General features: G+C 43.8%; 1 protein-coding gene across 1 annotated transcript; it reads left to right on the top strand.

The window, feature by feature from the left end:
• Positions 1-383: 383 nt before the first annotated feature.
• On the top strand, positions 384-1,331 carry LOC114094468 (olfactory receptor 2A12-like). Its single transcript, XM_027937643.3, has one exon. The coding sequence runs from the start codon at positions 384-386 to the stop codon at positions 1,329-1,331; it is 948 nt and encodes a 315-aa protein (XP_027793444.3).
• Positions 1,332-10,204: the final 8,873 nt, after the last annotated feature.

Below are 10,204 nucleotides of genomic sequence, written 5' to 3' on the forward strand. Positions count from 1 at the left end.
AGGGGAAGAAGAGAGTTTGAAATCTTCACCATCTCACTGTGCAGCCAGGTCTAGGGAGAAGGGCCCCCAAGCAATGCACTATGTGATGGTAGCTCCTGAAGGAGAGAAAGGAAGGTGGCCTTTAGGGGGCTGGTAGAACGGAAGGAAATGAGACTTTGGAGTTTTTCAGAAAAGATTTTGGCCAGAGAAGTTAAATATTGACAATTTCCCTTCCTTCCCCAAAAGTAACCTATCCCAGGTAGACCCCAGTCTCTGAACTGACATTAATCCCAACTAGGACCCAATGGCTACTGACCTTGGCAGCAGTGGAATGGCCATGGCAACTGAATATGGCTTCCAAACTGGGCCAGTAGGTCCATTTCTCTTTCTGCAGCTGAAGAATAATGCAGGCGTTTCCCTGGGAGAACTGCAGCTCTGTGTCTGAGTTCATCCTTCTGGGCTTCTCCAGGGATTCCCAAACTAATGTCATCCTCTTCAGTCTCTTCCTCTCCCTCTACCTCTCCACACTCCTGGGCAATGGACTCATTGTCACCTTGATCCACCTGGACTCCCGCCTCCACACACCCATGTACTTCTTCCTCAGTGTCCTTTCCCTGCTGGACATGAGCTATGTCACCACCACTGTGCCCCAGATGTTGGTGCATCTGGTCTGCCAGAAGAAGACCATTTCCTATGTTGGGTGTGTGGCCCAGATGTACATCTTTCTGGTGTTGGGCATCACTGAGGGATGGCTGTTCTCTGTCATGGCCTATGATAGGTATGTAGCCATCTGCTCTCCACTCAGGTACAAGGTTATCATGAGCCCTTGGCTGTGTGGGGCAATGGTCATCTTTTGTGGACTATGGGGTGTCAGCTGTTCCCTAGTCTACACTGTCTTCACCATGCGCCTGCCCTACTGTGGCCCCAATGAGATCAACCACTTCTTCTGTGAGGTGCCTGCTGTTCTGAAGTTGGCCTGTGCAGACACATCCCTCAATGACAGAGTAGATTTCATCCTGGGCTTCATCCTTCTCCTGATACCACTTTCCTTCATTCTGGCTTCATATATCCGTATCTTCATTGCAATTCTAAGGATTGGTTCCACCCAAGGGCGGATCAAGGCCTTCTCCACCTGTGCATCGCACATCACTGTGGTCACCATGTTCTGTGGACCTGCCATGTTTATGTACATGAACCCTGGGGCCAATGCTTCCCCAGAGCGGGACAAGAAACTGGCTCTGTTCTACAATGTCATCTCTGCCTTCCTCAACCCCATCATCTACAGCCTCAGAAACAAAGATGTAAAGAGGGCTTTCCTCAAAGTAACAGGCTGGGGCAGGGTCCCTGAGTAAGGCCACTGGAACACAGATGGCTACAACCAGTTCTGAAAGAAGAGGGTCTATGGCCCTTCTACCATATCCAAAAAGCAGACAGGCAATAATCATTCACAAGTGGTTAGAAAACTGAGGTGCAGAGGTAGGTACAAGTTATGGTCGCGCAGATGGCTCTAGACACTAGGCGACCCTCAAACATTAAGGGACACAACCCCAGACAGACTTCAAAGCATGACATGTGACTGATTCTTCTCTATTTCCGTGGGAGCATCAAAGGGTCTGGCACAAATGAAGTTAACTCATTATGTAAGTTAACTCCGGTTGGCTGGGACAAGATGACTCAGAGGACCCCAGATCAATAACTTTCTTTCTCAGTCAGGAGAAAGACTAGATCTAAAGAAACATAGTCATAGGAGAAAGGAAAAGTAACTTTAGGAATAGGACTGAGGGGTTGGTCACTGTCCATTCAGCACTGTCTAGGGGAGTTTGGGCCCCAGGATACAGGATTCATTCTGTCCCTGGGGAGGTGAGCCACTGCTGTGGGAAAGAGATATTTTGAAGGGTCTCTCAGTACACAGATGAAACATAATCCAAACTACATCATAGTGTATAAGAGCCAGACTCTTTGGTATCTATAGAATTGGGATGACAATAACAATAGCAGACTAACACCTTATAGGGTTGTTGTGACAGGTAAAGTCCTTACAACAGTGCTTGACACATTGAATGCTCCATATAAACATGGAAACTCTTTCTATTCTAATTTCATTTCCTAACACCACAGTTACCAAGCAGACATCTGAGACCCTTTCAGCCGAGAGTAAATGGCTATTCTATTCTTGGGGAAGGGATAGCTAACATTATAAATGAAAGAGCTGGCATTTGTTTACACTTCAGTCTGCTGTGGATTTGGTTAGCTTGGGTCTGCCTCCCAATAGCTCATGAACTTGGTCAGCAAAACTATGAGAAAATTACGACAGGCCCTCAAGATATAGCATGAAGAGGTTCTGTTGACAACCAGCCAACACCCTGGGAGATATCATCACTAATATTCCACTTTAAAGCTTTTAATAAACATTTGTTCAAATGTGAACTGGGTAATCATTGGAGTACTTGAGTCAAGAGGTTGCTGAGAGGATGGTAGCTGGTGGTGGTCATGATGGTGGTGGCTTCCCTTCCCAATGCCAAAACCATTCACCCATGGCCTCAGCCCTCAGGGTTCCTTGCACCTTGGACAAGGCACAGACAAGTTACTCATTCCCCTTACAATACTCCTATACTAGCGGTAGAAAAGCCCAACGGGTCCTATCACTTAATTCAGGACCTACAATTCATCAACACCTCCGTTAGGCCCATACATCCTTTGGTTCCCAACCCATAGACCCTGCTGTCTCAGATCCCCCACACTGCCACCCACTTCTCGGTCATAGATTTAAAGGATGCTTTCTTCTCCATTACTCTTGCTCCCGAATCACAAGATCTTTTTGCCTTTACCTGGACAGATCCCACCACCAGACATTCTTGACAACTAATCTGGACTGTCCTTCCCCAGGGATTTTGAGATAGTCCACACCTCTTTGGACAAACCTTGGCCTCCGACCTCCAATCTTTTCACCTCCAGTGCCCTGAAACCACCCTCTTGCAATATATTGATTATAGTCCTAGTCCTCTCACCTATAGGACTCGGCCACTAGAAGGACGCTTTCCCTCCCCTTCCTCTCTCTCTCCCCTCTTTCCGGCCCTGGGAGTAACCGACCTCTCCAGGAGGGGTCCCGAAAAGCCTTGGCCAAGGTCTCCCATGGCTCCGGCTCCGTCCAGGATGAGACCTTCAACTGTCAGGATTCGGTACGACCAATCTCTGCAGCTTGAACCTGCCACTTAGGCACTCCTGATTTTTGCTCTAGCGGGGACGCCCCTTTTGCCAATGAATCAGTTTCCTCCTTCTCTCTTACTACGTTTGCGTCCTCTTCCCTCCTCCTTACATGGGTAATGTGTCCACTGTGCAGGTCGACTCTCCCCTACAATGCCTCTTGGATCAAATATAGCACCCAGGCCTGGCCCACTTATCCCTTAGACAACCAAAGCAGATGGCCCCTTTTTGAGTCCCTGGATCCCTCCATTCTAAGGGATCTCTTCCAGGCTTTCTTCTTGCTCTGATCCAATCCTTTTCTCTGCACCTCTTGCAAACTTCTACAAATTCTTCTAGCCCGTCCAAAGGGCGCTCAACAGATGACACAGTTCTCCTACTTAATTTCTTGGCCTTAAAGGGATATCGGGCCTCTCCACAAAAGGCCCAAATAGCATGTAAAGAGGTCACATATCTAGGGTTCTCTATCTCTCAAGGGAAAAAGGCCATTACAGTAGACAGAAAACAGCTTATTGTGTCTATACCTACACCAAAGACCAAAGATGACATGATCTCCTTCTTGGGTTTGGCTGGATACTTCAGGGCCTGGATTCCTAATTTCTCCCTCCTCGCCAGGTCACTATATAATCTGGCCAAAGGCCACCAAGATGAACCCCTACCCTCAGCAGTAGGAAAGCCCTTTACAATCCTTAAAAAGGCCCTCCTCCGGGCACCTGCCCTGCATCTCCCTGACCTCTCCGGACCCTTCACCCTCTATGTACATGAAAAACAGGGACAAAGTCTGGGCACTCTGAATCAGGGATATGGCTCCACTTTTGCACCAGTGGCCTACCTACCCAACCCCATAGTCAGGGGCTGGCACCCATGCCTCAGAGCCCTAGCAGCGGCCCATGACCTCCAGAAACAAGCACACAAGCTTACCTTTGGTTCCCCGCTAACCATCTCATCTCCTTACCATCTAAAGGATTTCCTCACTTACAAGGGACTACAGTCACTTCCTCCTTCCAGGGTTCTATCCCTCCTTGTCTCTCCTTGAAAATCCCTCCATCTCTTTTCAGCCCTGCTCTCCATTAAGCCCAGCGCTCCTACTCTTGTCATCCCTCCCCAGAAGATCCCCTCAAGCTCAGCCTCTCCCGTGTCTCCGTCCTTAGCCCAATACCTAATGCTCCCCCTCATTTCTGGCCCCTCTTGGGTCATCTATTCACCCTATGTCTGGAGATTCAAAGCAAGTAAACCTAAGGGCCCCCTCCAGCCAGACCTCCTTCTCCTCTTTACAGACCCCCTACTTGCTTGGATCTGGCAGGTAGTGGGACCATTGTGTGTTGTCCTTCTGACAAACCACTTAGGTGTCCAGAGCATGGTGACCCCTGAATAAGTGTGAACTACCTTTATCATAAGAGAGCACTTTATGAGTTGCCTTCTGGGCCTAAGGAGGAACATGTGTGTTTTGTTTACCCTCTCAGTTTCGTAAGAATTTCAAGTATCGATATTTAAAGTTGAGGTGTTTCACATAAGACCTGGAGAGATCTGACTGCTCTCAAAGGGAAATCTGGTAACAATGGGCCATGGTCCTCCCTTGGCCGCCTTCGTTCAGAGCTTGGGAGAAGCTGCCTTCTTTATTACAAAGCCCGTGCTTTCTTGGTGTGACTAGGGAAAGCTGGGAACAGTGATAGAAGTGAGAGAAGCAAGCTGGTTTGGATATTTCGAGAAAAGTAGAGAAGAAAGCTGGTTTTAGAGAACCCAGGTAGAAGAGAGTTTGAAGAACAGCCTTAATAGAGAGGGGAGGGAATTGATTGGACTAGGAATGAAGAGTGGAATTGGGGGTGTTAGGTGCAGGACAGGCTGAATAAGTTGTCTGCAGGGCATGCCAAACAAAGTTAGCTGCAGGATGACCTGGCTTTTCAAACCCTCTGTCTGGTTCTTTATCACCTGTTTGCTTCAAGCCCAAACGCCCAAGCCTCCGCTCAAAGTTGAACACTAACCCCCCTTGTGCCAACAAGGTAGCTTGCAGACCCAGAGACCCCATTAGATTTGGGCTATAAAAACTCCCTGTGCCTGTTCCTTCCCTTTATCATAAAGTTCATTCAGACTCAGGTGGGTAAAAAATTTCTAATCAAGCTTTTAACCAGCTTCTCCTCAGGAATTACCAACTCCTGGCTACTGATGATACCTCCAGTCGAGACCTATGTCAAATGGACTGAATCATCATGGATCTGTGGTGGCAAGGAACCTTCATTTATCTGGTTCCTGAAGTTATACTGGTCCTCTCTGCCTTCCTGTGGGGATTCTTACTTCCCTTCTCTCTGATTCTCCCATGCTGCCCCATCTCAGCAGGAAGCAGCCAGAATGAGTTGATGCCCACTCTCATTTAATAATAAAGAGGGGGGAATGTTGGGAGTCACCCCAGCTCCAAAGACTAACTTCCCCATCCCCCGAGAAGAGCTGTCCAATGGTGAGCCCTGCTGGCTTACATGATCCTTACCCACCAATCAGACTAGCCCTGCTGACTCACATGATCCTTACCCACCAATCAGAAAGCACCTCATGCCAACTGTCAAACCATTAAACTGTCATAACTGTCAAACCATTCCCAGCTCTATAAATATGCATAGCTGTTCCTCAATAAATGGGCATTTTCTCTGAAGATGAGCCTTGTTCATTCTTTCAGTGATGATGATGGCTTCCCTTCCCAATGCCAAAACCATTCACTCATGGCCTCAGCCCTCAGGGTCCCTTGCACCTTGGAAAAGGCACAGACAAGTTACACATAGAACCTTAGGAAATTTTACTGACCACACAGTTTATCATTCCCTGAATGGCAGCAACACTCCAGTGAAGATTAACTTGAAAAGAGAAGCTTTCTCAAGGGGATCTCCCTACCTTTATAGAATCCCCTCCAAATTTTACCCTCACATTTTCTATTGCTAGAGGAAAAAAAGAGACAGAAGTTCCTAGCTAATCCTAGTTGGCATTCCTACATGCCACGTCCGTAGGACTATCCTACTAGCCTAGACATTTTCTGCTCCAAACTTGGCTTTGACTTTTCAAAGTTCAGATCACCCAATGGACACAAATGACAGATAATTCAAGGAAATACTGCTGTGGAGAAACTCTGTGAGATGCTGGCTTTGAACACAAAGGAAACTTAAAAACCCTTCATAGCTTATCTCTTTAAGGTCAGAATTATTGAACCTTTATCAAATGACAGTCTTCAGTCTTCAATGAAACTGTGATGGTTCCAATGAAGGTGATAGAGAATCAGTGCAAGCAGAGGTCAGTGAAGGTAGTTTGAACTCAGTAAGAAAAGTACTAATGATTGTGGTGTTGGTGAGAGTTATAATAGTTATTCTTGGTATAAGATGAATATTTGGCTTTGCATTTCACAGCTAGGTATAGAGCAATTTCTGAATACACTTGAGGAAGTAGTGAGGAAGAGGGCCTCAGGGAGATGCTAGGGGGGAGAGAGAGAGAGAGAGAGAGAGAGAGAGAGAGAGAGAGAGAGAGAGAGAGAGAGAGACCTGGCAGGACCCATGTAGAAATATTGTTTAATTCAAAAAGCCCCCAAATCATAGGAGAATGAGTAGTGGAAATATCATAGGGGTTGATGTCCTATCCTGCTACATCAAGATTAGATCAGGTGGTACCCTGGGAAGAGATGGCAGGACAAAGGTGCCACAGTCTGGCTGGGCACAAATGCCACAGTCTGGCTGGGCACACAATCACGAGCCACCACACAGCTTGTAGATTCAAACAGCAACTCTTTATTCCCGAACTCACACCAGCCGTCTACAATCACGTTCTGGGGAAATCCACGTTCTCTGCCCAAATCCACCTCCACTGGGCTTCTATCTCCAAAATATACTGTCTGAATCCCGTGAGAACTCAAGGGGAACTCAGGCAGCAGGATACGCCCTATTCCCAGCAGGAATAATCTTAAACCTTAAACCTGGAACCTAAACCGGAACGCCCTAATCCGCCTTGGTCCTTGAGCAAGGTCACCTACATTCAATGTCACTGCAACATGGGGTACGCTGGCAAGGAAATTGTCATACCTACTTGGCTAATGGCTCCCAGCATCTCCCCCCTTCTGATTAATTAAACAACAAGTAATGTGGCTTAAGGACCGTGCCTGGTAGGTTGTCCAATTCAACATATGGTTCTTACCCGTCATCGGAAAACTGACCTTTAGGCATCAGCCTCCTGTCTTAGGTTGATACCACTGCAATTGGATCATACCTGTCACTGACTACCAGTCCAGCATAAGCCATTGGCCCCCAAATTTTAGACCATCACTAGCAGAAGGGAGGAGGATACAGAAATGCCACAACACCAAGCCAATTGACGGCTCCTTGGGAAAAATTGCATCACTGGTGACACCATCAGCAAAGATATGTCAGCACTACCACAATTAACATGGGGTGCGCTGGCAAGGAAATAAAAATTGCATCACTAGTGACACCATCAGCAAAGATATGCCAGCATTACCACAATTCGCTGCACCAAATGATAGTTACATAGTTCAGGCAAGTTTTGCAAGCAGTTCAAAGCGGAGGAATCTATCAATATGTCCATTTCCTCCCAAAATCCGTTTCCTCCCAAAGTAAGTTGACTCCTTGATTGAGCATTACTTGTTGAGTTATATTCATTGATGCATCAGTTTATACAGTTTACTGTGATAGCTATCATAGAAGCTGTAGTCTGGTTGTATCTTTGTCTTCACCGGCACTGGGATGAAGATAGGAATTCTGGCAATGATGCTAAAGAGACATTATCCTGGGTGAAATCTCCATTGCAATGTTTAAAAACTCCACAGTCAAAAAATAAAACTGATCAGAAAAACATTAACCTAGGTTTGTATGAGCTCAAAAAATAAAAATAGAACCTTATGATGTGGAAAAATGCAATAATAAAATAGCTATTGAAAAAACCATCCTGGTTAATCACTGTCGCAGATGTAAGAATGGCCAAGCTGGAGTTCTGGATATCAGCTGTTATGGATTTGAGTCAAATCATCTTCTTTTCGATCTGTAGAAATTGTTTTAGTTAATCTCTCTGGAATCCAAATCGGCTGCTGTTCTCCCTGTGGAAAAACACAAACAGACCCCCGACTTCAGACAATCACTGGGTCAGGACCTTTCCATTGTCCTGTTAGAATATCTTTCCAAAGTACTTTAGGCTTATGTACATTTTTTGGATACATATGCCTTTCCGCAGCACTAAGTCTTGATGAATCCAAATTTAAGAAGTTTAGAGTAAAAAGCGTTATTTTAAGTTTATCTTTGGGGGATATATATCCCCTTCCAATTCCCTCTTTTTGCTTTAATAAGTATATGTCTGTATCTAATAGTTGTCTTAGCTTTTTGCATTTTCTATCTGAAATACCTTTACTTGATATTTTCAACCATTTTCTATCTTATTTCTATCTTCTAGTTTTTTTTTTTTCCCTAAGGTTTGTATTTTTACCCTTAGTTGCTTATTTTCCTCCTAGTTTTTTTTTTCTTCCTATTTTGTGGGTTTAAAATTCTTGTCTTCCTACATTTTTTCTTTCTACATCTTCTTTTTTTCTTTTTAAGTTTCTATACTTCTGTCTTTAAAGTTTTTCACTTCAAATTTTTAATCTTCTTTATCTAAATATCGTTTATCCTATTATCTTCCCATTTTTTTTTAAGTAATGCCTTTAAGATTAACTAGGCTTCGAATGATGCAATAAAGCAATCTTTTTTCCTCCATGAAGTTATCTCGACCACCTTCAATTTAACCTTTTAAAGCCTTTTAATTATCATCTATACTGTACTTTTAAATGTACTTTTTCACCACCTACAACTTCACTCTTAAATGAGGCTTAGATTCTGTTTAAATCTCTTTAATGTTAGTTTACATGGCTGCCCTTCAACCAAAGGCTTTTTTTTTTTTAACTCCATTGAGAAGCTTTGTCTCAATCTGCCATGTACAAATATCTTTTTCTTCTTTCTTCCTTTCTCAAGCTTTTAAAGTAAGTCTAGTTTCCTCAAAATCTTTTTAAATGGCATTTTACACCTTTTTACTTTACCACACACAGATTATCTCATCTAGAAACATTTCTTTTTCCTTTAACCTTTTATATTAAAATATATTTCCACATCTTGAATCCTTTTCTATCTCTTTTTTAACCGTTAACCCTTTTTATAAATTCACATTTTGAAACAACTCTTATAAAATTTCTGATTTAGACAAATTACTCCACTTTAGTAAGATGAAAGACTTTCATGTTTTTTATAATACTATAATTGAAACCCAACTGAAAATTTTTCTACTCTTTGTATATAAATTACACATGATAGAATCTTAACACTTAGTAACCTTGTTTTAGCAAAGACAAAGACCAAAGCAATATTAAACATTTTTCCATTTACCAATTTATGAACACACATGTTTAAATATATTACCTTATGGGACTTAATAAGTAAAGAGTGGTTGCTGTTTCAACATTTTAGCTTTGTAAATTAATCAGAACTTTGTAGAAACCAAGATCTTAGACAAGTGTAGCAAACAGAACTAGCCATCTCTTTCTTGTTGAAGAAAAATCTTTCTACAGGATACCATGATGGTCCCATTGATATACTTAATAACTCGTCTTTAAAAAGCCATGGGCTACATTTTTGTATTGTATCAACATATGCCCTAACTGTTCTTGGTCTTACTGGGGTGCCTCTTTCCTCTAACAATTTCTCTTGCTCGGAGGCGAACAACTTCAAACCTTGAGTCAACCATTTTCCCCAGTTTGCCTGAGAAAGTTCTAGGAACAGGCAACTTGAAATAAAAACAAAATAAATCAAAACAATAACACATTGTTTTTTGAAATGTTCACCCATTCTTTCTCTCTTCCTCAAGGGTGAGAAATTTCACTTACCTCTAAGCTTCAGAAGTTCCCCGTACGGGCCACTAAATGCCACAGTCTGGCTGGGCACAAATGCCGCAGTCTGGCTGGGCACACAATCACGAGCCACCACACAGCTTGTAGATTCAAACAGCAACTCTTTATTCC

Source organism: Marmota flaviventris, chromosome 10 (genome assembly GCF_047511675.1).
Source record: "Marmota flaviventris isolate mMarFla1 chromosome 10, mMarFla1.hap1, whole genome shotgun sequence".
Lineage (NCBI taxonomy): Eukaryota > Metazoa > Chordata > Mammalia > Rodentia > Sciuridae > Marmota > Marmota flaviventris.